The 27,982-nt window shown below is 45.7% G+C and overlaps 1 protein-coding gene across 1 annotated transcript in view; it reads left to right on the top strand.

The window, feature by feature from the left end:
• Positions 1-7,817: 7,817 nt before the first annotated feature.
• The window catches only part of TF (transferrin), a 29,543-nt gene continuing 9,378 nt past the window's right edge, over positions 7,818-27,982 (top strand). The window contains exons 1-13 of the mRNA XM_060099681.1: positions 7,818-8,013; positions 9,978-10,147; positions 14,265-14,373; positions 15,151-15,327; positions 16,071-16,218; positions 17,009-17,064; positions 17,591-17,769; positions 18,509-18,686; positions 19,868-20,022; positions 21,990-22,080; positions 22,680-22,718; positions 24,034-24,189; positions 26,735-26,879. Coding sequence (XP_059955664.1) covers positions 7,971-8,013; positions 9,978-10,147; positions 14,265-14,373; positions 15,151-15,327; positions 16,071-16,218; positions 17,009-17,064; positions 17,591-17,769; positions 18,509-18,686; positions 19,868-20,022; positions 21,990-22,080; positions 22,680-22,718; positions 24,034-24,189; positions 26,735-26,879 — 1,646 coding nt within the window. The 5' untranslated portion in view covers positions 7,818-7,970. The remainder of the gene's footprint in view (positions 8,014-9,977; positions 10,148-14,264; positions 14,374-15,150; positions 15,328-16,070; positions 16,219-17,008; positions 17,065-17,590; positions 17,770-18,508; positions 18,687-19,867; positions 20,023-21,989; positions 22,081-22,679; positions 22,719-24,033; positions 24,190-26,734; positions 26,880-27,982) is intronic.

Here is a 27,982-nt window from a genome sequence, read left to right as displayed (position 1 = left end):
AAAACTTTTGTGCGTCAAAAGATACTATGGGGCTTCCCTGGTGGCACAGTGGTTGAGAGTCTGCCTGCCGATGCAGGGGACACGAGTTTGTGCCCCGGTCTGGGAAAATCCCACATGCCGTGGAGCAGCTGGGACCGTGAGCCATGGCCGCTGAGCCTGCGCGTCCGGAGCCTGTGCTCCACAACGGGAGAGGCCACAACAGTAAGAGGCCCGCGTACCGCAAAAAAAAAAAAAAAAAAAAAGATACTATGAACAGTAAAAGATAACCCACAGAATGGGAGAAAACATTTCCATATTAGATATCTGTTAAGGGATTAATACCTAGAATATATGGAAAACTCCTAAAACTCAAAAAGAGAAAAACAACCAATTCAAAAATGGGCAAAGAACTTCAATTTTTTTGAAAAGAAATTATATGAATGGTAAATAGGCACATGAAAAGATGCTCAACATCACTAATCATTAGAGAAATGCAAATTAAATCTACATTAAGATACCACATACTCATTGGAATGGCTACTATCAAAAAAACCAGAAAGTAGTAAGTGTTGGTGAGGATGTGGATTAATTAAAACCCTGTTGGTGAGAATGTATAGCCGTTGTGGAAAACAGTATGGAGATTTCGCAAAAAAAAATTAGATGGAGAGTTACCATATGATCCAGAAATTCACTTCTTAGTATATACCCAAAAGAATTGAAAGCAGGGTCTCGTAGAGATATTTATACACTCATAGTTTATAGAAGTATTATTTGCAATAGCTAAAATGTGGAAGCAACCCAAGTGCCCATTGCTAGATGAATGGATAAGCAAATATAGTATGTACATACAATGGAATATTATTCAGCCTTAAAAAAGGAGGAAATTATTGACATGTGCTACAACATGGATGAAACGAGGATATTATGGTAAATGAAGTAAGACAGTCACAAAAGACAAGTAGTGTATGATTCCACTTAAATAAAGCACTTAGTGTAGTCAAAATCATAGAGATAGAAAGTAGAGAAGTGGTTGTCAGGGGCTGGGGGTAAGGGAAAATGAGAAATTATTGTCTACTGGGTGTAGAGTTTCAATTTTGCGAGATGAAAAGAGTTCTGGAGATGGATGGTGGTGACAATTTGTACAGCAATATGAATGTACTTAATATCACTGAACTGTACACTTTAAAATGGCTAAGATGATAAATTACATTATGTGTTTTTTACCACAATAAAAAATGGAAAAAAAGAATAATAGTAAAGTATTATAACCCACTGAATATAAAATAAACCCAAGCCCATGCTGATAAAAACAAATAAAAGGAAATCAATAAATAAATGGAGAAAGAGAAGTACTTGTCTATTTTAGAATGGCAATTGATAAATGCACACGGAATGATATAATCAGAAAAATCACTATTTGGCAACCAATATAGTAATAATGATTCAGGCAGGAATCATCAATGGATGCTAAAACTGGAGGATGAAAGTCTGATGAGGAACAAAATGTTAAGTAGTCTCAAAGTGTCTCTCCACAGACTACTCATTAATTACAAAGGAAAATTTACAGTGTAGAAACCTGTCAGACACCACCTTAACCAAGCAAATAAAGGTAACAGAAGTGATAATGGAACAAATTACTATTGTGTTCCTTCTAATGCAATACTCTGAGAACTCAGCCTCACTTCTGTGATGTTGCTGTCAAAAGTGCACACCCTGAATCAAATCATGAAGCAATTTCAGACAGACCCAAATTGAGGGACTTTCTGTAAAATGCTGTTAAATGCAAAATAACATGTTAAATCACACCAGCCAAATCCAGAATGTTGGAAATTCCAAAGGACAAATGATGCAGTTTATTCAACAAGTAAATAGCATAAAGGGTAAAAGAAAAGAGCATAAGAGATTTAAGATATATAACCAATTCAATGCCTGGATCTTGTTTTAGGTTCTAATTTGAATGAGGTAATAAAATTTTTTGACAACCAGGTAAACTGGAATATTAACTGGGAATTAGATAATAATATGGAATAATTGTTCATTTTTGACAGGTGTGATAAATACATTATGGTTATATATTAAAAATCCCTTAGCTGTTAGAGATGCACACTTTTGTGGGTGAAGTAATGCACTGTCTGTTATTCCAGAAAAAAATGGGGAAGTGGAAGGATGGATGAAATAATATTGGCAAAATGTTGACAGTTGATGAAGTTGGGTAAGGTGTACATGGGAGTTTATTACATCATTTTCTCTACTTATGTGTATATTTGAAAATTTCATATATCTATGTAAAAGAAGGAGGAGGAAGAGAAGAGGAATCTGGAAGAGAAGAGGAATTTGAAATAGACCTTAAACCATAGCTAGTGAAGAGTTTAATTTGCTTTTTAATGTGAAAGAATTGGAATAAACATAAGAACTAAATTATATACCAACTGTGGTGGATGTATGTCTACAAATATTTAGTGGACTGAATATAATTTTTATTCATACTACTAGTCCAGTATCAAGTTATAGAAAGCACTTAGGTAATTTTATTGATAATGAAAACCTGAATTGGATAGACATGGCAATTATATTTCAGATGTCAGTACTTAGAGTTAGGCAGAAAAGTTTAGAAAAATCAAATGCATTTTGTTCTAATCTTGGAATGCTACAATTTACACAGCCAAACAAATGTCTCTTTAAGGTCTTTTGCATTTCCTTATAAAGTTTAGGATTATATTGTCAATTCCCACTAAAAAATATTAAAAACTTATTAGGAGTTAGATTGGGAGTTCATTGAACCTATATATTATAATTTGAGGAGAACTGACATCTTTATAATATTGAGTCACCACTCCATTTTCTGTGTATAGCCTTTCATTAACTTAGAGTTTCTTTAATATTTCTCACCAATATTTTATAGTTTGGTGTGTAAAAATTTTAGACATCTTTTGATAGACTTATTCCTGGACACTTGTGATTCTTATACTACTTTAAATAGCATTTTCATTAAAAAAATTTTTAATCTAGAAATATAATTGATTTTTGTATATTTATCTTGTATCCAGCAACACTGCCTAACATTTATTTTTCTAATACTTAATCTAGTTTTTTAGAATTTTATACATTTTCAATCATATCATTAGTGAAAATAAGAGTTTTATTTTTTCCTTTTCAATCCTTTTATATATTATATCTTTTTCATACCTGAGCAGACTGGCAGGTAGGGCTGCAAGTAAAAATGTTGAATAGAAATGATAATAGTAGACCTTCTGATCTTTTCCTTGATCTCAAAGGGAAAACTTTCATTCACCATTTCACCACTGAATATGATGGTTTCACATATACATTTCTTATGTATATTTACATATATATTTCTTTTATGTATATTTCACATACACATGTACATACTCTTTATCAGATTGAGCAAATTTCCTAGAATAAGTTTGCTAAGAGGGTGTTAAAATGAATGGTTGTTGGATTTTACCAAATGCTGTTCCTCTACCCACTGATGGTCATATAACTTTTCTCCTTTGTTCTGTTAATGTGATCAATTACACTGATTTTTTTTTTAAGATAACTTGCATTCCTGGAATAAACTCAACTTGGTAATGATTTAGTATCCCTCTTAGATGTTGCTGGATTCAATTTGCTAAGATTTTGCTTAGGATTTTTGCATCTATGTTCATAAAAAGAATTTTTTTTATCTTTCTCATGATATCCTTGACAGTTTTTGGTTTTTGCTGTACTTGCCTTAAAAATTTAGTCAAGGAGTGTTCCTTCTTTTTCTATTACCTGGAAGAGTGTGTGTAAGACGAAGAATTCTTCTTTAATGTTTGGTAGAGTTCATCCGTGAAACTATCTGTTCCTGGACTATTCTTCATGAAAAGGATATCTTTATGGGCTCCCCTGGGGAAAGAATAGAAACCCAAGAACCATCCATTGTTCAGGGACTTCTGAGAGGTAGGACTAAGAGAGAGACAGAGGTGGGTGGTGTATGACATTACAAATTACCTGGCATTTTCCTAAAACGACTCTGCTCTTTGTTACCAACCATCACGCCACACATCCCTGAGCTGGCAGGTCTGCAGGATAAGGAGTCTACGAGTGTAGTTCTCAGGCTGCCTGATCCCACCTTCCCAATGACCACAGGCAGGCCTTTCAGAGGAGAAGCCTTGGTGTTGGGCAGAGAGCAGTGAGGGAGGGGGGAGGAGGGACGGGTTCAAGCAGACAGAGGCCCTTTGTTTGCTCCGCTTCTTTGTACATGAGGCAACATTTAGAAACAAATATTGGTTCAGAGGACCAGTGCCTTCATGCCATCTCCTTTAGGTCAGCTACCCAACCTCCCTGCATGTACACACAAGTCCACCTCTTTCAACAAGAGGGCCAATCCTGTTGGAATTTGAGAGTTTTATTCAGTTTATGGTGGAATATTTGGATCATGACTTCGATTCATCTGTAACTGGAAGTTCTCTTCTCTCTCTCTCTCTCCTCCCTCCCTTCCTCCCTTTCTTCCCTCCTCTCTGGACAAATAAAGAGAAGATCAATATAGAAAAAAAAAGGAGACAAGATCAATATAAAAAAAGGAGACAAGATCAATATTAAAAAAAAAAAAAGGAGAAAGGATCAGTATCAAGAAGGCAGCTGTGGTGTAGAGAAAGCTGGGACTTAGGAGATTTGAGTTCAGGTCCCAGAGCTCTGTGAATGAGGACCTGTCATTTTACTGTAATGTTCACATCTAAAAAATGGGGGACTGATCTTATCTCCTTAGGCAGTTAGTCAAGATCACAAGGTCTTGCCCCAGAACAGTGCCTGGCATGTGGAACAGCTGAAAACATGATCCTTTCCTTCCATCTGAGCATGAAGAGCCAGTGCATGCCTGAGGTGCTGCAGTTGGGGCACCCACACCTCTCCCAGAGACAAACCCCTCTGCAGCAGAAAATGGGGGCTGTGTGTCTGTGGAGAAATGGCAGTCCTGGAGGCCTCTGGTCTGTTTCTCTCTCAATGTGACCCCAGACAAGCCTCTTGGCCTCTGTGTGTGCCCCTGTTTCATGGGAGAGGCAGTGTCCCTGGTGGATGGGTACATACGCTCTGGAACCAGACAGCCTGATTTTGCACCTCGCTCGCCAGCTGATCTTGGACAAGTTAATAACCGCTCAGGGCCTCAGTGTCCTCATCTCACCTGTAAAATGAGGATTCTAATGCACCGATCTCAGAGGGCTGTGGTGAGGGCCCAGTGAATCTCTCCGCAAGTATTAGCCATCATTAAGCTATAAAAGAGGGACAATGAGTTTCCTGACTCCAGAGTGTTTCTAGTAAAGAATTAACCACCATAAGGGAGAGCACAGGGACAAGTGTCTTGGGCCACCAAGGACACAGAACACTGACACTTCCACCTCTCACCAGCACACACCCCCATACACATTATAGACGTGGGCGCAGCCATACAACCAGGGTCATGCACTCATGTGCACCCACAGCTGGCCTCACCCCTGCCTCCTAGGAGTGGCAGACACAGGCCTCTCTCCTGTCCTCCTGAGCAAGAACCAAGGCTCTTGTGAGTAGTAGGTGCGGATCCTGTTCTCCATGTCTCGTCCGGCCCTTCTTCGGATCCCGTGGACTCCGCACGTCCTCCCCTGCATGTCCTGGGCTCAGACTCAGAGGGCTCCACTGAGGCAAGGCAGGGGCTTGGCTGGCCCAGAGAGGGCTCAGCCTGGCTAGAGTGCTCTCTCTGAGAGCTCAGGCCAGGCTGTAGGCCTGTCCCCGGAGGAGCTGCCTCAGGAAAGCCTCACTGTGTGAGTGCAGAAGGGGCCCAGCAGGGAGGATCAATGTCCATCTGCCTCGCATGCCCTCCACCAAGCTCCCGTGTGTTTGTGGATTAGCTCAATGTTCGACAGCTCTCCTTCCTGCTTCTGGGCAGACTTTGCAAGCTCACAGCAGGACCTGTAGAAGGCATGAGCTGAATGTGGGCGTCCTGCTCTGTGGAGCCTCTCCCAGCCAGCCCTGCCCCTGACTTTCCCCCTCCATCCCCCTCTCTGTACCTCAAGGTGCCCCATGAGGGCAGGCCACCCGCTAATGCCTGCTGCAGTGGGCAGCAGGAATTTGCCCCTTCTGCCAAGATTCTGGGTTTCCCATGGCTTGAGCCGGAAGGTCCACAAGGGCAGCAGCCGCCACTCTTCTTCCCGGTGAGGCAGGGATTTGGAGGGCCGGGCTTGTCTTATGTCCCCCTGTAAACAGAAAGTCCCTGCTAAAGTAGCGCTGTCTGAAATGGGGCGTGTGTAGCCCCTTGTACATGAGACAGTCTATTGGGGCGTGGGGAGTTTATGCTAGCTTCCGATGATATTTACTTCTCATGCAAATGATGAACAAGTTAACACTCACTCTTGTTTCCTATGAGGATTGGCAGAGCCTCCCACCTGGTCTGCAAGGCAGGCAGACGCACGTCATGGAGGGCCTTTGAGGTTCCTGGGGAAGATGGGGAAAGCTTCACAAGGGGTGGGGTGGGGAAGGGGATGCTGGAAGGCTGTGACTGAACTGTCCTTTACTTTTGGCTTTTGTGGTTCCACATTTTGTGGTTTGCATATGCCCAGTAAAATGGATGTACAGATTAAGTAACGTGATTTAACTCATCAGATCTCACAGAATGCAGGAGCGCCTTAGAAAGATTCCTGCAAAGAAACTAGACCTAGAAGATGATTCCAATATCACAAACACAGGTGAACTAAAATAAAATGGCACTACTGAGATATCTTCTAAGTCTGGTGTAAATTTGTGTAAATAAAACCAAAAACAATGATAATCTGATTGGGTTGGATAAGTAACTTAAGAAAACCCTAAAATTACGTTGACTCTCTGGAATATGGACTTACATCTACTGTCAGGAACCTTGCCCCTTCCTTAAGTGTATATTTTTTCTTGAGGTATTTTTCATTGTGTATAAGGCAGAGTATATAGAGAGACATTTAAAAATGAGTGTTTCATCTGTCTCATTGTTTACAAATTTTCTATTCCTTTCAGGATTGAAATATACACAATATTAGTTTTAAAAGTGTATATATATATATACACACACACAATGTACAGCCTCACTATTTTTCCAGATAAGGATGGGCAATCAGAATGGTTTGGAGACCACTTTTCTGGAGGGAGCCAGGGATGACCCAGGGCATTGAGATCAGGCCACATCCTCTCCTGGGTCCCTTCCTTTGTGTTCACGTGTCACTTGTCCTGAGTGTCACAGTCTTGATCACATTCCAGGGCAGCTTCTTGTGGGAGAGACATTGTCTCTCCTGTGACTGTCCCTAGCCTAGGTGTCCAGCAGGCTGCATGAGGGAAGCAAGGTTACCAGTCCAGGATCCTGTGCTCAGGAGGACACACGGGGAGGGACAGCTCCTCCGTGGGGCTTTAAGGGCCCAAGAAGGAGCAGGATTTCTGGATACACCTGGGAACAAGTGAAAGAGGTTGAGCCTGTTGTCTTTGACTTGTGGTCAGCCTTATTCTCCTCTCACACCCTCTCCCAGGAAGCTCTCTGCCTGTCATTCTCCTGTTCTGGTGTGCGTTTGGGGCAGTCCCTTCCTTCTTCCATCTGTAGAATGAGCACAGAGGTTGGTTCAGGACCAGCCGTGGCACCCTGGGATTCAGAAGCCGAGCCCCCCCGCCCCCCGCCTCTTTCCGCTGCAGTTCTGCTCCTGGCACAGAGCAAGCGCGCATTAACAACGGCGTGATTTTTCTTGAATTCCCTTCCAGTCAGCATTTTTGTGTTGGATGCCACCCACGGGTCTGTCCCAGAGGTCAGGAAATGAGGTGATCAGCCTGAGCGAGGAGTGAGCGGGGAGGGCTGAGGGGCGATTGGGCAATCGGGCTGCACAAACAAAGGGGGTCAAAGATTGTGCTTGGCCAGCCCCGCGGGGGATAAAGGGGCTTGGGGCGCAGGGAGGTGCAGGGAGGTGCAGGGAGGTGGCCCAGAAACCGGTCCGTCTGTGCTCGGCACTCCGCTTCGCAGACCCGGGAGGATGAGGCTCGCCGTCCGCGCTCTGCTAGCCTGCGCGGTCCTGGGTGAGTGTGGCCGCTGGGAAGGCCCTCAGAGTCGCCGGCCCGGGCGCCCCCCGCATACCGGAGCCCGCCACGCCATCCCTGGGCTCCGCGCTGGAGCTGGAAGCCCGGACCTTTCTTTCGCTTCTCCCCGCCCCACCCTTGCATCTGCTATATCACTGCCTCGGGGACAGCTCTGCGCTTGCGCGCACCTTCTGGTCTTGCCTGTGCCTCTGCCACCTTTTCACCGCCTCCTCGCTTCCCCCTCGTGTCCAGAAAACCTTGTAGTAGCGGAACACAATAAATTAGAGCGCTTCCGTCACGGTTTATCAAATCCCTTCGCTGCGGTCTCAATCAAGTCCAAACTGCCTGGGGTGGCATTCAAGGCCTCCCCAGATCTGGTCCCACCTCCACGGATGGTCTGACGTCCCGTGGGTGCCCTTGGTGCTGACCACGTCCCACTAATGAAGCAGGGCAGCTGAAGGGTTCGGAGCATGGGATCTGAAGCCAAACTGTTTGGGTCCCCAGCGGTGAGGGGGGTAGTACAGCCTGGCCTGGAAAGGTCCCGTGAGAGTAAATGAGGCCGTGGATCCAGGCACTAGTGGAGTGGACTTTGCTGCACACATCTGTGCTTCGGAGCCTGTCACTGTGAGGCCCCCTTTGTCCTCTAACTTTGGCTGGCCACTCGTGGTGCATTTATAATACCTTTGGAGCCTTCTGTGTTTAGTTACTTGTCTTTCCCCAAAAGATAACCCTTGAGAGTCGACCCACCTTGCTTGCCTTTGCCTACCGCCCGGCCCCCAACCCTAACCTCAGAGAATCTCACAGGGCTGTGGAAGGTAAATGCATGACTGAGGACAAATTCCTGCCTCTGGGATCTCAGGAGGGGCAGTTTGGGGAGGGCCTGGAGGAGTGGTTTTGGGGACAGTCTGCCACTGACTCCTTGTTGTCTCCCTTGATATCCCATGGGCAGAGGTGGGATAAAGGGTGGTTGGGGGACAGGCTTCCTGTGGCCCCTCTTTTTCCATCCAGGAGAACTGTTCCCTCCCCCTCTTTTGCTCTGTGCATTGTGAATATTCATCCACTTCCTTGAGCCAGCCCTGTGCTGTTGATCCACAGAGTGGAGATGACAGAGGGCTTTGGGGACAGTGCCAAATGCTCATATCATGGGGACAACACATCTGCAACCCCATGGATTAATGGCTACAGACACGGCTGGCTTTAGCTTCTCGTAGTGGCAGCCAAAAAGCCTAATGGTAAAATTGAGGGAGGGGTCATTGGAAACAGAGAGAAACATTGAATATGTGGAGTTTCTAGTTATTCTTGGAACAGAGGCTGACAGATGAGCATCACAGGCACATTTATTGCCTCATCAATCATGAACCCCTATGTACTGGCCAAGCGCATGGAAAACAACTCAGAATGTTATCTTCTTTTGTTCCCTGGGCAGAGACCAAAGTCTGGAGACCTGATTTCTAGGCCAGTCTCAGCTAGTAACAGGCTGGGTAACCTAGGGTAAAGCATCACTCTCTGAGCCCAGTTCCCTCATCTCTAAAAGATACTAATTACTGGATGATGTAATTCCTATCCTGCTGGCTTCCCAGAGTTGTAGCATTGAGCCAACACCTTGACGTAGCTAAAAATCCCCTGTGTATCCTGAAGCTTGTATTCCATGGCAGGCCACGGGTCATGAGGTGAATGACGGAGGCTCAGAGAACACAGGGGAGCAGCTTATTGTCTCCAGTTGAGAGCTGAGAGTCAAGTCGGCATCCTTCTGGCCAGCACAGTCTGGTCAGTGGGAAACTAAGAGGCCATTAGGGTGCCTGTCACTCGTCCCCAGACTCAGAATGCAGTGGAAACTGTGTCCCTTGTTGTTCACGGACAGGAGTGGGCGTGGACAGGATGGAGGGGGAGTAGACTTCACGACCCTCCACAGGGTGCTGCCGTCTCTCCCACCGGCACAGGGACCTCTGACCTCTCTACCCTAGGGCCGTGTCTGGCTGTCTCAGAGAAAACCGTGAGGTGGTGCACCGTTTCAAGTCATGAGGCCAGTAAGTGCTCCAGTTTCCGCGAAAGTATGGATAAAGCCTTTGAAACTGGTCCTTTTGTCTCCTGTGTGAAGAAGACCTCTTACATCGATTGCATCAAGGCCATCGTGGTAAGTAGTGGCTGCCTAAAGGAGAGCGGAAGAAAATCCCTACTTTCTCTTTCTCCTGTCGTTTTGGAATCATTCTGTACTCACAGGTAGGAGGCTGCTGTGTGGGGCAGTCAGCCCCTAGTGCGAGTAAAATCACTTTAGAAATGGAAATAGGAGCAGTCACCTTTAATGAGTCTTAAAGGAAAATCTAACATGCTCTGAAAGGGGACTCCTTTGAGCCACTAAATTCTCTGAACTCAGAGAAGAAAACAAGAATACATGCTATCAAAATGACCACGTAACACTATTCTGGAGGTTCCTGATGCATCACAAGAAGTAGATGAATGGTACACACAGGGAAGAGGAATACATAGTCATGATTGCAGTTGATAGCTGATCCTTTTGACGTCTAGGTTTTCCAAAATACTCTTCACTCCTTTACCATTGTTTCTGCACATTTGAACGTGTGTCAGACCCTGTGCTGGGCAATGGGGCTGTAGTAGTGAACTTAAACACACATGCTCCTTACTTTTGAGGAGTTTACAGTCTCGTCAGGAGAGAAGAAAAACATGCAAACAAGTAGACATTAAATTTCAAATTGTGTCATGTACCATGGAGGGAAAGAAACAGAACTTTCAGAGGAACCTTGCTTTGGCCCGGGTGTCAGGGACTCCCTGAGAGGGAGCAATGAACCTGAGACCCCAGGGGTGAGCATGGGTAAGCCTGCCAAAAGCTATGGTAGAATATGCCAGGTAGTGAACCATAGCATGTGCAAAGGGCCTGAGGCAGGGGAGAGCTGGGCTTGTTTGAGTTTCTGTAGGGAAGGTAGGGTGACTGGAGTGGAGCAAGCAGGAGGCTGGAAGGAGGACTGAGGTGGGAGAGGTAGACGCAGCCAGATGGAGCACGGTCAACTCAAGGAATCAGTGATTGGGTATAGACAACTGGTTTGGGGTGTGTGTGTGTGTGTTTATTGAACCTCAGTTACTATCATGGCTTAATTATAACTCTTGAGTTATGACATAATTTCAGCTTTGGTGTATGCATACCTCTCTTTGTTTTTAAATATGTTAATAATATAAAATAATATTATCCACAAACCCACCAGAGGGTCTCAAAACTTCATCATTGCCAGTAGCTTATTTCTAGGGCTACTGTGGGGCAGCATTGGATTCTATGGGAACAACACTACTTGGGGTAGTGTAAGCCACTGGCCCTACTTACAACTACTGTGTGTTTCCCCATCCAGCGCAAACAGAATCCTAAAACTTTCTTGCCTTTTATTTTAATTTAAGACATATAAGTATGTGTGGATGATTGTATAATTTTGCTTCTTAAAATATTTTATAAACATGCCATCCCTATGTGTTGTCTTCTCATACTTGTTTTTCCCTCCTCAATATTATGCTAAGTTTTCACACACGTTGTTGACTATAGCTATTGTTCATTCATTTTCAGAGCTCTACAAAAGTCCATTGTGTTAGTATACCACAATTTATGTTTTCTTTTCTGGTCATAAGACATTTGGATTTTTTCCAGTGTTTTGTTATTCTAATCAGTGTTTGTGGAATATTTTTATACAAATCTCCTGGGACACAAGAATTACTAGTTTCTCTTTAATATATGTGTAGGAGCAGACTTTCTGTGCCATGGGATATGTGAGTATTTGACTTTGAAGACGATGCCAGATGTATTTGGTTTTTAAGCAAATCCAATGTGGTTATTCCAATTTCCACTCTCACCAGCAGTGTATGAGAGCATAACCCATATCATTCTTGGTGAATTTGATATTTTATTATTATGAAAAAATCACTATCTCTGGCAGTACTTCTTAACTAAACTCTATTTTTATGATATTAGCATACATACTACATCAACTTTCTTTTGGCTAGTATCCTCTTCCTATATCTCTTTCCATTCCTTTATTTTCAACTTTCTGTGTGCTTATCTTTCAGGTGTGTCTTTTGAAAATTGTTTATTGCTGGATTTTGTTTATTAAAGAAATCTGACAATCTTATTTATTTTATGTGGTAAATTTAGACCATTAATAAATTTTTTTTTTTTTCTTTTTGCGGTATGTGGGCCTCTCACTGTTGTGGCCTCTCCCGTTGCGGAGCACAGGCTCCGGATGCGCAGGCCCAGCGGCCATGGCTCATGGGCCCAGCCGCTCCGCGGCATATGGGATCCTCCCAGACCGGGGCACGAACCCGTATCCCCTGCATCAGCAGGCGGACTCTTAACCACTGCGCCACCAGGGAGGCCCAATAAATTATTTTTTAATAAATAAATAAATAAATAGATTTATTTATTTATTTATTTATTTATTTATTTATTTTCTTTGTTGGCCGCGTTGGGTCTTCGTTGCTGAGCACGGGCTCTCTCTAGTTTTGGCGAGCAGGGGCTACTCTTCGTTGTGGTGTGTGGGCTTCTCACTGAGGTGGCTTCTCTTGTTGCGGAGCACAGGCTCTAGGCACATGGGCTTCAGTAGTTGTGGCACGCGAGCTCAGTAGTTGTGGCTCGCGGGCTCTAGAGTGCAGGCTCAGTCGTTGTGGCACACGGGCTCTAGAGTGCAGGCTCAGTAGTTGTGGCGCATGGGCTTAGTTGCTCCGCCACATGTGGGATCTTCCTGGACCAGGGCTCGAACCTGTGTCCCCTGCACTGGCAGGCGGATTCTCAACCAGTGAGCCACCAGGGAAGCCCAAATTATTATTTTTTTATTGATAAATTTGTACTTATTTCTGCCATTTACTTTTTGACTTCTTTTAGTCCTGCTTTCCCCTGATTTCTCCTTTTCTGATTTTTTTTTTTTTTTTTTTTTTTTTTTTTTGCGGTACGTGGGCCTCTCACTGTTGTGGCCTCTCCCTTTGCGGAACACAGGCTCCGGACGTGCAGGCTCAGCGGCCATGGCTCACGGGCCTAGCCGCTCCACGGCATGTGGGATCTTCCCGGACCGGGGCACAAACCCGTGTCCCCTGCATCGGCAGGTGGACTCTCAACCACTGTGCCACCAGGGAAGCCCCAAGAAAAATCATTTTGATTAAAGATATTTGAAGCAAGAAAAAAAGCAAGAAGAGTATGTTATGAAGTGTCTACGTAAAAGATGGTGCTTCTCACTTCAAGAGAAAATAAATTCTAGATCTAGTGGGAAGGTATCTATAATATTGGTTATAGTGAACCAAGTGAACTATTGGTTTAAAGATGAGAATTAGTGGAAGCAAAAACTAAAAATGAAAACAAAAAACCCAGCAAGTAACAGTAAGTGGGAGAAATAAACCCACACTACGTGGATTCAAATCCCAGCTCCATGACTTACTAGCTATGTGGCCTGGGGAGGTGACTTAAACTTTCCGGGCCTCTATTTTTTAATGTGTAAAATGGAGCTGAGTTGGACAATGGTGTCTGTGTAGTTGATTAAATGAACAATCAGCCATAATGGAAGTAATAATTAGCGTTTAACACTCAGTTCAGAGTATAAGTTAGAAGTTAAAGCCAGAGAAAGCACCCGTCCCTGAACAAAAGACTCCTGCAGTTATATGGACCCAGGACAGGAAGGAAAAGTACTGAGCACTGAATCAGAGTGGAGAAGGTTGTCTTCAAGCCTCCCCTTCCCCATAGAGAAGTCTCCACAGAGGCATCTGAAGAAGATCTCAGCAGAAGGCCCAAAATAAAGAGGTCACCAAAGGAAAGAACCTGAACTTGAAATGTAAATATGTGTAACAGAACGGCCAGGCAGAGGGACCTGAGTCCTTCACTGCAGCCCCTTCAGAGCCTGTGGTGCATGGGCTGTGCACCCAGTCTGGTGTTGGGGGCGCAGCTTTCTCCCAAGAGGCCTGCTGGTAAAGCCTCTGTAATTTAGTTCAGTCTTGAAAAATCACGACAGTTTTCTGGGCCAGCAGCTGGACTCCTCACCAGGGAAAAGAGAAAAGTGATCCATTCTTTCTCTTTGCAGAAATTAAGGAATATGGTGGCCAAATCCCCTCACCACGGAGGTAGAGTTAACTGAAGCCTGTGGTGCTGTGCAGTTAGCTATTGGCCAAACTGAGGGTTCTTCTGGCCCCAGATCCAAGGAGCACCACCCAACTATAGATAGACCTTACTCAGAAGTAAGGGCTTCATCAGACTCTGGTCTGATCTCTTTCAGGATAATGAAGCAGATGCTGTGACGTTGGATGGAGGTTTGGTGTTCGAGGCAGGCCTGAAGCCCTACAACCTGAAGCCCATCGTGGCAGAGTTCTATGGCCAAAAAGATAGTAAGTTCTCCCCGGGGACCCAGGAAGGTGTTTGTGGCCCTTGTTCTCTCCTGGTAGATGCTGAGTCTTGTCTCATTCAGGCAGGTAATGGAGATTAGCTACTGATGAGCTTTCCCCAGGGGGCAGTGAGTGGGGAATGAGGGACCCTATCAAACACCATAGCCACAACTCAAGGCCTCTGGGAGCTTTGGGCTGGTTGAGGACTGGTGCTCAGGACACTGACCTCCTGGGCAGGCTGTGTGCAATCTGAGCTGAACCACTGGGGTTTAAATGTGGAAAGAGCAGTTCTCCAAGAACCACAGATGCCACACGCAGGGGACAGACCACACAGAAGCACGAACTTGGAGCCCTGACAGCTTTGCATCTCTTCTGAGAGCAACTCCACTGTCCCTGGGCCTGTGTGAGGGACAAAAATACTTAGAGAAAGTCAGGAATGTGGCTTCTGTTGCCACAGTTCCAGTTTCCAGGGGAGCTTGGCTTGGTAGTTGTAGGCAGATACTCCCTGCAAGGCCTGGGTAGGCAAGAGCACTGGGGCATGTGTGCATGTGGCTTCTTGCTCCTGGGTTTGCCTGGAGGGTTGCTACAAATGTCTCCTCTGCGGTGCTTTCTTTCCCCTGTAAGCCTAGGAAAGTTTTTCTGATCCTTCCCTCTTTAGAAGCCAACCCAACATAAATGTTACCTCTGGGTTCCCCTTCCCTACTCAAGAGCCAGTAGTGATGAGCAGTGCTTCCCTGAGGCCCAGTCTGAGAGTCTTTCATCCACGCTCTCCCTTTGCAGACCCGCAAACTCACTATTACGCTGTGGCCGTGGTGAAGGCGGGCACTGGCTTCAAGCTGAATGAGCTCAAAGGCAAGAAGACCTGCCACACAGGCCTCGGCAGATCTGCTGGGTGGAACATTCCCATGGGCTTACTGTACTGGGACTTGCCTGAGCCACATGAATCTCTTCAGAGAGGTAAGCAGGCAGGAGGGTGAGTGCCCTCAGCAGGCATCTCTTCCTCAGATGCCCACATGGGCCACACTGGTGTCACTCAGACATGATCAGGTGATGATGTGTGATGACTCTGGGAGTGGAGGTGGGAGGTTAAACAGCTTTAAACTGGCAGGTCTGCTGCACCAGCAGCCATTAGGGGCTGTCACAAGTCCTTTTATCTCTGAGCTCCTGACACCCCACCAGAGGCTGTCCTGAGGAGTGGGAGGAAGGGAACAGAGGGCTTCAGTCAGGGCCAAGGATTGCTAGGCCCCATTGTCCACTTCCCTGGGGTGCTTTCCTGTCTGTGGCTGATGCTTTTCCCATTCTGCTGGAGCTTTCCCTGGTGGCCATCTGCTGGCCATGAACTTGGCGTGCACCTCTCCAGGCGGGTCCTCCGTCTCTCAGGCATGGATCCCAGAGGAGACCTCTCTCTGAGCTGTTCCAGTCTGACAAGGCAGGGAGGGGGGCTGACGGTGACCTGGTCTTAGAGGGTGGCTGGCACAAGCCTGGTTCTTGGGTGGGGAGGAGGGAGGAAAGGGGTTAAACTCGCCCCCTTTTGGAAACACTTAATCTTGAAGAGTGAACACTTGTAAAGGCAGCCTGGGTCTGGGGGTGCTGGTTTTGTCTGGGTGTCTCTGGCCCATCGTGAGCCTAGGCTGGGAGCTGTAAGTGCGTCTGGCCAGGCTGGCTCACGCCCTGTGCTTCTGTGTCTCCCTGTTGAGCAGCAGCGGCCAGTTTCTTCGCGGCCAGCTGCGTGCCCTGTGCGGATCAGACGGCTTTCCCCAAACTGTGCCAACTGTGTGCGGGGAAAGGGACAGACAAGTGCGCCTGCTCCAACCACGAACCATACTTCGGCTACTCGGGGGCCTTCAAGTGAGTGAGACCAGCTTCTGCTCCATCCGGGCTCCTAAGTGTCCAATGTCCTTGGCTGGAAATCTCTCCTGGCCCACAGCAGAGCCCAGTCTGCAAAGGGGCAACCAGGGGGCCTAATCGCCTCAGTGACACAGGGACTCAGCAACACAGCTGGGACTCCCCAGGCCAGGCCGGGCCAGTGCATACTCTCTTCATGTGACATTGACAAGGAAGCCCCTCTCCTGGGGCTCCTCTTTCAGTTTCCCCAGAGTTCTCTCACTGGACTAGGCGGAGCCTGAAATGACGGGCACGGCCCTAGTGTCCACGCTGCTCTTCAGTGGCGGGCCCTCGGCTCTCCACTGCAGCAGCGTTGGCCGCTCCAGGTGCTGGCCTCTCCCCTGGCTCCTCTCACCGTCCCTGTGCAGGCAGCTCATGTGGCTGATTTTCTTGCTCCCTCTCCTCCCTTGGTTATACTCTAAAGTTTTAGAGCCAGCCAAGGGCACCTTTCCTCCCTCAAGAGACACTATGCCTTTATCTTCCACCAGAAGTTTGAAAACGCTTTTCTCACTGAAACATCTTCAGTGCCTTTTTGATGCTTTGGGGCACATGGTGAGGGTCCTCCAGATCCTGTGAGCTCACGCCCCCATCTCCATGGTACCCTGGATATCAGTGCTCCCTCAGCTGTGGGTCTTTGTAGAGTCCTCCCCCAGGCCCTGCCCTTTCCCCAAGGTTGGACAGTGTGGTCAGACCCTCAACCTGGGGAGAAGGGCCAGCCCTGCAGGAACCCTCCTAATGTGTCTCCTCCCCACAGGTGTCTGGTGGAAGACGCTGGGGACGTGGCCTTTGTCAAGCACACCACGGTATTGGGTAGGTGATAGGAGAAGAATCTGCAGGTCCCTTCAAGCAGAAGGCCTTCCTTTTCTTCCTGCCTTCTTCTTCATGCTCAGTAGTCAGACATGCGCATAGTGTGTTCCTCCTTTCTCACTGCTGGGGTGTTTACCTGGGCAGAGGCATGTGCCTGTGGGGTCCCCGGCTGGACCCCTGGGCCTCATCCTATCATTCAACTTCCTAGACACTGGGACCCTTCCTCCTGGTCAGTGTTGCAATAGCAGAGGATTGGGAGCAGGTGTGGCTGACCTTGGCCTGTAGTCAGCCTGCTGAGATGAGACCTCTTGTGGGGTGTGGGCAGTCACCCCTGCACTGGACATCAGAAGCTTTACCTGTAAACTGGCTGTGGGATCTTGAGCAAGTCAGTTTTCTTCTGGCTCTCAATGTTTACTCTAGGCTTCTCAGCTCACACAGTTTATGATTCAGTGGGGTTGCAAGGGATCAGAAGTGGCACCACACCTCCTGCTCTGCCTGCCGGCGGCTCATGTGGGCTTCCCTCCCCCAGAGAACCTGCCTAACGAAGGTGACAGGCACGCGTATGAGCTGCTCTGCAAGGACAACAGCCGGGCGTCTGTGGACGAGTACGAGAGGTGCCACCTGGCCCGGGTCCCTTCCCACGCCGTCGTGGCCCGAAGCGTGGGTGGCAAGGAAGACTTGATCTGGGAGCTTCTCAACCTGGCCCAGGTAGCCCCGCCCACCACCCTCCCCTCCTGCGTAGGGGTCCCTGCTTGGATTTGGGGCGCTCTCCTTCACTCCCTTCTAGTCACTGTAGAAGGCCTTCTGTGTTCAGGATACAGTGGGGACCATGCCACACACCATCCACTTGTAAGAAAGCACCCAGCAAAGCCTTCTTGGAGTTGCACAGAGCCCAGTCCTGCATGATCATCTGTCGGACCCTTCCATTCTGGACCAGTGACATGAAGCTGCCCCTTCTTGCTCTATACCATATCTCTCCTGTTGGAAAGGAAATAATCTCTCTTCCAAGGTCCTTCAGCCTGACTGCAAGGGAGCTGCACACACAGCCAGCTTTCCTTCCCTAGAGCAGCAGAATGCCGGAACTGAGCCAACTTTCTCTTATCCAGCCCTCCCATCTGTCCATCTGTCCATCTCTCCATCAAGGCAACCATACAGTGTCAGCCTCTGAAGGAGATGTGTTTCTTGCACTCAGTGAGCTGTCATCCAGCCAGGGAGACAGGCACAGAAACACGTTCAGTGAAATTGGGCGTTTGTTATATGGCCCAAGAGGGCTGTGAATGGAGAAGGTGCTGGGTGGGAAAGAACAGGTCCGACTGCCCTCTCTCCTGGCATCTTGAAAATTTCACTTTTTAATTTAGTTTCCTGAGTTTTAAAATTTTCTTTGGTCCCATTTTGCAGCATCCCTTGCTGCTGTAGCCATTCAGATCTGTGTTTTTACCACACACAGGAGCACTTTGGCAAAGGTATCTCTGAAGAATTCCAGCTCTTCAGCTCCCTTCATGGGAAGGACTTGCTGTTTAAGGACTCTGCCAATGGGTTTTTAAAGATTCCTCCTAAGATGGACTCCTGGCTGTACCTGGGATATGAGTATGTCACTGCTCTTCGGAATCTAAGAGAAGATACACGTAAGTGTTTGGGAAGGATCGTGTGGCTCTAGGAGCTTGGAAAACTGGTGAGGGTGGGCACCAGCAATAAAGTCTTTCCAGGTCTTGAACACCTGTCCCAACAATCCTTTGTCTGCCCTGCCTGTGCAGCCCAGTGTTAGATGAATGCTAAATGGCATCACCAAAGGGCATTAAAGGAAATTCATGCTTAAAATTATTCATATTGATACCAGAACTGTTTCCCTTGTATAAATCAAGGCTACCCTACCCACTTTGTGAAGCCAGTTAGCCTGGCATGAAGTAAGTCAAATAGAATAAAATTGCTACAAACGTTCACATCTGAAGCCAATGCTGTGGTCAACATGTGCCATGGTGAAGCTGGAGCTTTAGACAGGTCGATCCTGCTTCTGAGTTTCCTTGGGTCATTGGGGATGTGTTTGAACATTCCTTCATTCAACAGACATGTATTGACCACCTATCTATAAACTGTGCAACGTGCTGGGCATACAATGGTGAGTCAAAGATATATTAAATTCTGCTGTCATGGAACCTTCAGCCCAGTGGGGAAGACAAATGTTGAAGGAATAGTCACTCCATTGAATGATCAATTAAAAATGAGAGATTTCCTCAGCAGAAGGAAAACAAAAACAAAAACCCAGAACGAAATATCATGGCTCTAGAAGAGTGCAAAACAAAGAAAGACAGGTCCCGGAATTGAGGTAAGGCTTCCTTGAGGAAGTGCCTCTTGAGCTGGGTCTGAAAGTTGGGTAGGTGTCCATTTATTCAGCCAACATTTATTGTGCTGACCATGAGGCAGGCACTAAGGGTGCCCCGGCCAAGCTTATGTTCTCCTGCAGGGAACAGATAATAAAGAACGAATAAATATATAACAACAGCTCAGATGGTTACGGGCTATTTCTAAACAAAGAGGGGGGAAAAAAAAACCCAGCCTGAAGTGATAGAGCACCTTGGGGTTGGGAGGAAAGTTGACTTCTCATAAGAAACAATTTTAAGTTAAATCTAAATGATAAGAAGTCAACTAAGAGACTGTTATTACCTTTGGTTTCTAAGAGGTTAATTCCTTGAATGGGATCTGTTTGTGTATTGCTGAAAAATCCCAGCATTTTCATGAAGACAGTAGCATAACCAGCAGGCAACATCTGGGCCTCTTCTAATCTCTGGTTCTCTTCCTTATGTCCTAGGCCCAATCACCTCAAAGGATGAATGCAAGAAGGTGAAGTGGTGTGCAGTGCACCACCTGGAGAGGGACAAGTGTGATATGTGGAGTGTGAGCAGTAACGGGGAAATAGAGTGTGAATTAGCAGACAACACTGAAGAATGCATCGCCAAGATAATGGTATGTGACTCCTGCCTCTGTAGGGCAGCACCCCTGCCACTGTTACCCACCTGTCCCCAAGGGTGAGTGAGTGTTCCTGGGAATGACACGAAAAGCCAGGTTCCAAGGAACCTTGCCCTCACTGTGGGAGACGAGCCGCACCGGAGCCTCAGGACCTTTGAGTTTCTGGATCTGAAGGGCTTCTTAGGGCTTGTTTCCTCCTAGTGTTAGCACCCGGTGGAGGGCAATCTGAGCCATGTTTACGTAGGGAGCCTGGACCTGAGTGTGGCCTGAAACCCACGGTGTGCCATGGCAAGTGAGACAAGTGTTATTGTGCAAGCAGGTAGAAGTTTAGCCTTGTTGATCACAAGAGCATTCCATATTTGCTTTTAGATAATGTTGAAAAACTGGAGGATATAAAGAAGAAAATACATAAAAACTAACTGTAACCTTATAACTGAGAAAAAATCCTGTTAACTGGACTCATATCAAACATAGAATTTACTCCCTTTTCTCACCTAATCTTATCTAGGGAGCTTTTCCCTTGTCACAAGTCATTCTTTGAAAACATGATTTTTAAAAATATATTTAAAAATATATTGTAGTTTATTTTTGAAAGAATATACACTATTCTGTTTACAGTGGTATGTCTGGGGACCAAGTTTATGGGGGACTTTCTCTTTCATTTCTTTTTTTTCTTTTTTTTAATTTAAATTTTTATTTTTCTTTTCCCTTACGGTTTATTATAAGATGTTGAATATATTTGCCTGTGCTATACAGTGGGACCTTGTTGTTTATCTGTTCTACGTATAACAGTTTGCATCTGCTAACCCCAAACTCCCAACCCATTCCTTCCCAAGCCCCCTCCACCTTGGCAACCACAAGTCTGTTCTCTATGTCTGTGAGACTGCTTCTGTTTCGTAGATAAATTCATTTGCGTCATATTTTAGATTCCACATATAAGTGACATCATATGGTATCTGTCTTTCTCTTTCTGACTCACTTCACTTACTATGATAATCTCTAGGTCAATCCATGTTGCTGCAAATGGCATTATTTCATTCTTTTTTTATGGCTGAGTAGTATTCCATTGTATATATGTACCACATCTTCTTTATCCATTCATCTGTCGATGGACATTTAGGTTGTTTCTATGAAAACATGTTGATAGCTTAATGTTGATAGCTATTCCAGAGTGTGGATGTGCTACAATTTGTTGAGCCATTTCCTTGCTGTTGAGCATTAAGTTTGGTCCTATCTTATTGATGTTATGAATCACACTTGCATGCTTTTGCCCACTTACACATTTTGCCCAAATAGTTTCCCACATATCTGATTATTCCTTTAGGGTATATTCTTCAAAAGTATATTTCTAAGCCCAAAGGAAAACTTGGTAGTCTTGTTGAATTTAAGCATTTCTGAAATTTGGGGCTTATTAGCTCCATTAGATAATTATATCTAACAGATCATTTGAGTTATTCATTAAAGATCTTGTATTGACCAAGCATCAAAATAGCACCCAGCCAATGTGGCCGAGATTCAGGTCTGGGACCCCCATCAGGAGGCACTCTATGCCACAGACACAGCCCTGAGTCTCTGACTCCGCTCATTTGTCTTACAAATGAGAATTCTTGGTGTCAGAAAGGTGCTGTGAGAGTGTCTCTGGGACAGTGTGCCCTATGAGAGGACAGGGGGACTGAATGTGGGTCTTTCCTTCTGAAGAAACTAAGCAAAGCACCCAGAGTTGATCATCAGTTCATCATGGTTTGGGTGAAAATGGGAGTACATTTTATTTTCTATGTTGGGTGTGCCTGACTGATCCTTTGGGGGTTCAGTACCAGCACCTTCTGTCTCCCTGGGACTTCATGACCTGTTCAAGGAAACAGGCTGCTTCAAGGAAACATGCTGCTTCAAGGAAACAGCTTGGAGGGCATGTGGGACAGAAGATGGTCTCTTTTCACCTGCTGTGATGTGCTGTGTCTTTGCAGAAAGGAGAAGCTGATGCCATGAGCTTGGATGGAGGCTACATCTACATAGCAGGCAAATGTGGTCTGTTACCTGTCATGGCAGAGAACTACAGTAAGTGGAAGGGGCTTCTCTCAGTGTTTCATTTCCCCTGGGCCATGGAGAAAGGAAATGGAAAATCACAGCCTGATTTATGCCACATGGGCCATAAAGCTCTTGGTTACTGAGCACCTCCTACTTCCTAGGCTCTGGGCTCCCTCATCTCTAGTCCCCAACAGTTATCTTGAAGGATGGGATCTTCTATCATACCTCCCACAAGGGAGTTGGAGGCTTTGCACTGGGAAGTTCTAGCTAAAAGTGACCCCTCTGCAGAGGACATCTAGATTCTCAGTTGGGATTCCTGGCAGGTCTTCTTGCTCCCAAAGCTCACACTTCTCCTGTTGCTCTGGTGCAGGGATTCAAGTACAATTGGCAGAGACCACTGTGGCCACAGGATAGATAGAGTGGGAAACTTGAAATTTACAATTTTGGACTAAATTCCAGAGGCCAGGGAGCTAAAGTGAACTTGCATAATCCAGACAGCCTGGACCTTTTGGGAACTGGTGATATGTAGACAGTTTTCCTGGCTCTTTTAATTCTGAGCTGCACATGGTAAAGACGATTTCCAATCTATAAATGAGTATTTAATGACTTCTTCGTTTTCTCCTCTACAGAAAATGAGGGCGAAGCTTGTAAAACCACACCAGAGGAAGGTGAGTTGAGATTGGTAACCTCATGAGTTTAAGATAAATTCCCATTGCTTTTGGGAAAGGGTAAGGTAAGTTTAAATTCAAATCAAAAGTAGATAAGAGACCAATTTTCGGAATGCAAAGGAATCATGGAAGTGGAGTAACTGGCAACGATGATTACTTTTTTACACTTGCTATGACTTGCACATGGGAGTTTTCATTTAATCCTATAAGGTATGTCTTGTTGTCCTCTAAGGATGCATAAGAGGACCAACAGCTCAGAGAGATTACAAGTTTCCTAGACTCTGACATCCAGCAAGCAAATGCAGGCCCTCCCCACCACTCCTGACTGCCTCGCATTGCACGAGGCCAGCAAAGTTTTAGATGAGAGTTCGCACCAGCCCAGGAGCCTTGCTGATACGTGCCTGGCAGGGCTGCAGGGAGAGGCTCATACCGGCAGATGTCTGGGGGCATGTGATTGCCCAGCCTCCCAGCCAGGGCTAGGCCCAGGAACCCAGGCCAACATGGCTCTCACCCAGTGCTCTGGCGGGGGGTGGATCTGGAAAGATGTGGCAGGAGCAAGACAGGAAATCTTATCCAAGTGGGCTCTGGGGCCCACACTCACGTCCCTGCAGGTCATTTCCAGCCATTAGTGTGCAAGTGTGTCCTCATCACTTTTCCCAGTTACAACCTTCAGCCTCTCCCCGTCATACTAGGAACCACGCTCTTCAGCTGAAAATAGAACCATTCTTATTCCATGAACAATCAGATTTGTGTCTTTTCTGTTGGAAACAATTTCCTGAATGAATTAAACTGGAAAACTGAAATCATGAGCTGATATTCTATTACCAGTTTTAAAGATCAGCTTGTATTTGCTGCTAATCCTGGCAGCTAACTTGATTTTGACAGTTTCCACTTTGCATATTTATTGTGGTGCAAACCTGTATTCTCCTTATCACAAATTATCTGGCCAGAATATCCCTGTGGTTTATTGCTCATTTACTACTCTTTCCTAATGTACCCTTCAGTATCCATTCCTCTGCTATTCCACAGCGGCGGGTGAGTTGCTGGTTTATGTCAGTAGCTTCATGCATTTGGGGAAGGGTTATACACCAGCCATTGCTCTGATGGTTATGTATTCTTACTATTTTGCTTTTCAGATTAATCTCCACCTCCTGGAATGACTTGTATCCGCCCCCCCCATCAGTTATTGGGAAGACCCTTTCAAAGAGAGAAGGAATGGTTTGGGATAATTCTACTCCTTAGGGAGATGGCAGGTTTAGACACTCTGGAGGGCCCAGGGGTGTTAATACTCTCTTTTTGGGTGTCTTTCTTGCAGGGTACCTTGCTGTGGCTGTGGTTAAGAAATCAGATACTGATCTCAACTGGAACAATCTGAAAGGCAGGAAGTCCTGCCACACTGCAGTAGACAGAACCGCCGGTTGGAACATCCCCATGGGTCTGCTCTACAAGAATATTAACCACTGTGAATTTGGTGAGTGAGCTCTGGGAGGGTGCTCTTGTCAGGGCCAGGTGGGAAGAGGTGTACTGGGAAGAGTGTGGTATGGTACAAGATGCTGTGGCCCTGGCTCTATGGTAATACAATATGGTTTAGTGAACTTCAAGGAAATATCTAAAAGGAACGGTAGGGCTGGGAGGTGGATCAGAATGGTTCTTTTCAGTTGCACATAATGGCTTAAGTGAATATGCGTTTACTTTTCTCTCTCATGAAAAAGACCAGAAACAGCAGCCCATGGCTGGTACTGTCATTAGAACCCAGGCTTCTCTCTCTTCCTGTTGCACCATTCTCAGCACGAGGCCTCCATCTTCAAGGTCACTCATGGTTGCCATTATATCCAGATCCAGGCAACCTCAAGGAACAAGGAGAAAGGGCACTTGAAGTATGTGCCGCCTTGTTAAAGAAGCTGTTCAGGAACTCTAGCCCAATTACTTCAGCTAACTTCTCATTGCCCTGAACTTAGATACATAGTCACATTTAGCTGTAAGAGAGGCTGAAAAATGTTGTCGTTTATTTGGGCATGTTTCTGTCCCAAATAAAACTAGATTTTTGCTCAGAAAATTAAAAGTAGAACTACCCCATGATCCAACAATTTCACTTCTGGGTATTTACTGGAAGAAAACAAAAATACTAACTCAAAAAGATATGCACCCACACGTTCACTGCAGCATTATTTACAACAGCCATGACACGGAAAGAACCTAAGTATCCATCATGAATGAATGGATAAAGAAATTGTGGTTTATATATATACACAATAGAATATCATTCAGTCATAAAAAAGAAAGAAATCTTGCCACTTGCAACACCATGGATGGACCCTGAGGGCACTATGTGAAATAAGTCAGGCAGAGAAAGACAAATACCATATGTTTTCATTTATATGTGGGATCTAAACAAAAATAAAACAAAATAACCCGAGCTCATAGACACAGAGAGCAGATAGGCGGTTGCCAGAGGCAGGGGTTGGGGGTGGGCAAATTGGGTGAATGTAGTCAAAAGGTAAGAACTTCGGTTATAAAATAAATAAGTCATGGGGATGTAATGTACATCATGGTGACTACAGTTAATGCTGTATTGCACATTTCAAAGTTGCTAAGAATAGCTCTTAAAAGTTCTCATCACAAGAAAAAAAATTTTAATGTGATACACCACATTAACAAATTGAAGAAAAAGATCATATGATCATGCCAATAGATACAGAAAAAGCTTTTGATAAAATTCATCACCCATTTATGAGAAAAACTCTCCCGAAAGTGGGCATAGAGAGAATATACCTCAACGTCATAAAGGCTATATGCGGCAGACCCACAGCAAACATCATACGCAACAGTGAAAAGCTGAAAGCATTCCCTCTAAGATCAGGCACAAGACAAGGACTCCCACTGTTGCCACTTTTATGCAACACAGTTTGGAAGTCCTAGCCAAAAGAAAAAAAAATTTTTAACCCTATATGGTGATGGATGTTAACTAGACATATTGTGGTGATCATTTCACAATATAGTCGCAGTCGCGAAACATGTTGTACTCCTGAAATTAATGTTATACGTCAATTATATCTCAATAAAAAATTAATGGAGAAAAAATTAAAAGAAAAAAAAACCTTGATCTTTGTTACGAAGAAGCAAGGGGAAATGGCCATTGGGTGGACAGCTCCAAGCCCTACCACGGGGCTTTCTAGGCACCGTGGTATGAGGGGGTCCTCGGGTCTCTTTAAGATCTTGGCAGTCTCACCAAGTGACTGCTCAGCTCCTAGGCCCCTTCAAAGGGGTGGAAAGCAGTTTATTCTCTGTGTCCTCTGAAGATCTTCAGGTATGAGCTTAGTTCCACCTCCTAAACTCTGTGTGTGATTTCACCATGGACATGGTTTTTCATGGGTCTCATGTTCTTTAACTTCCTGAGCACTGCCTCCCAGCCACCTCCAAATCTGTGTAGCTACTTCAAAAGGAGGGCCTCTAAAGACAGGCAAGTCCTGTGTGTGTGTGTGTGTGTGTGTGTGTGTGTGTGTGTGAGGGGGGCGCATGCAGGAGTTCTGTTGCCCACCAGCAAGCACTTCTGCTCTCCTGAGCCTCCTGGCACTTTCACAGCTATGGGAGAGCAGCTGAACTGTGTGTGAAATTCCCCAGCCCTTTCTCAAGCTTGGAGTTCTAAGTTCTGTTAAAGGTTCTTGTCATAAATATCAGAGAAAAGAAACACCAAAAACAAGTGGCACAACTCAGGGAGTGAGGCCTTCAGTTTTACCCCTTCTAGTCAACTTTCATATCGCTTCCATCCTGCCTCTCTCTTGCATGAGTGAGACAGCATTGGATGCCGATGGGATCCCCTCCGCCTGGCTTGCCGTGGCTCCAGCCTCAGTTAAGTTTCCTTTCAAAGCCTGTACCCTGGCAGGTCCTGAGTGGATGGCAGGTCACACAACGAGTATGTTCTACCTGGCCCGGGCCATCCACACCTGTGATGTGTTCGGTAAAGGCCACGGACATTGACTCAGGAAGAGCTGACTTTCTCTTACCCTTCTGCACAGATAAATTTTTCAGTGAAGGCTGTGCCCCTGGGTCTCCGCGAAATTCCAGTCTCTGTAATCTGTGCATTGGCTCAGAAGGTGTTCCGGGAAGGGAGTGTCTTCCCAACAACCATGAGAGATACTATGGGTATTCAGGGGCTTTCAGGTGAGTATTACAATCCTCATACAAAAATAATAGTAATCCCAGCCCTGACGAGATTCCTTTTTAGGAATGCGGGTGAGATTCTTACATTCCTATCCCATTAGTCCTGCATGTTAGGGTGTCACATTTACAAACATAAGTAGAAACCTGTGAGAAGAGGCATCCAGGTCCCTCCAGGACACGGTCTCCAGACCTGGCTGTCATAGACAGCAAAGACTGGCAGTATGGTACAGGTCAGAAGTTCTCAGCGGGGGTGATTTGCCGCTCAGGGGACACTTGGCAGTGTCTGGAGATGTTTTTGATTATCCGTGGGGTTGGGGGGTGCTACGGGCATCTAACTGGGAGAGGCCGCTAAACATCCTACACGCGCAGGACAGCACCCTACAACAAAGAGTTCTCTGGCCCCTAATGTCACCAGTGCCAGGTGAGGAAACCCTACCATAACTGAATAAACACTCAATACGTTCATGAGTTCTCCTTCAGGAAAGTTCTCATAGACACACTTTTCTTCCTACCTAAGTGCCACAACCATGAAAATATATCAATACAAAAGTAAAGTGCGTGACTTCTACACCTCTGGTTACACTTCTAGCTCATGGAGTCTTTATCATTTTAAACAGACACCTGTGCGCTCTGCGACCTTATTAGTTTTTAACTATCCTGTCTGACTTGGACCTGTGTCACTTAGTAGTTCATGAATCCATCAACTTCACAATGATGGTGGTATTGTAACTAACATTCTCACTAGGGAAGGAAAAACAAAGATTATTCCAATTTTCCAGGTACAACCAGCTTGTGAGTTAGAGTAAGAACAATTCACAGCCCACAAGTTTACAGTTTTACAAGGAGACTGTGAGTAAGGAATCACCTTGAGGGAAAACTGCTCCTCTAATATCTGTGTTGAAGCTAGGAAACGGACGTAGCTCTGTTGGAGAAACTGGACCAGAATTTAGAATTTAGTGTGTAGAAGTGAGATTGTATAACTACAAAGCATATCAGAGGTTTTGTTTTCTTTTTATTACTTACATTAGTAATATGTAAGATCAGTGACAGTAGATTAGTGATCAAATGGGCATCACAATTGCTGATATCAGATGGCCAGCCCT

This window comes from Mesoplodon densirostris, chromosome 5 (genome assembly GCF_025265405.1).
Source record: "Mesoplodon densirostris isolate mMesDen1 chromosome 5, mMesDen1 primary haplotype, whole genome shotgun sequence".
Lineage (NCBI taxonomy): Eukaryota > Metazoa > Chordata > Mammalia > Artiodactyla > Ziphiidae > Mesoplodon > Mesoplodon densirostris.
This window is presented reverse-complemented; position numbering and strand designations above follow the sequence as displayed.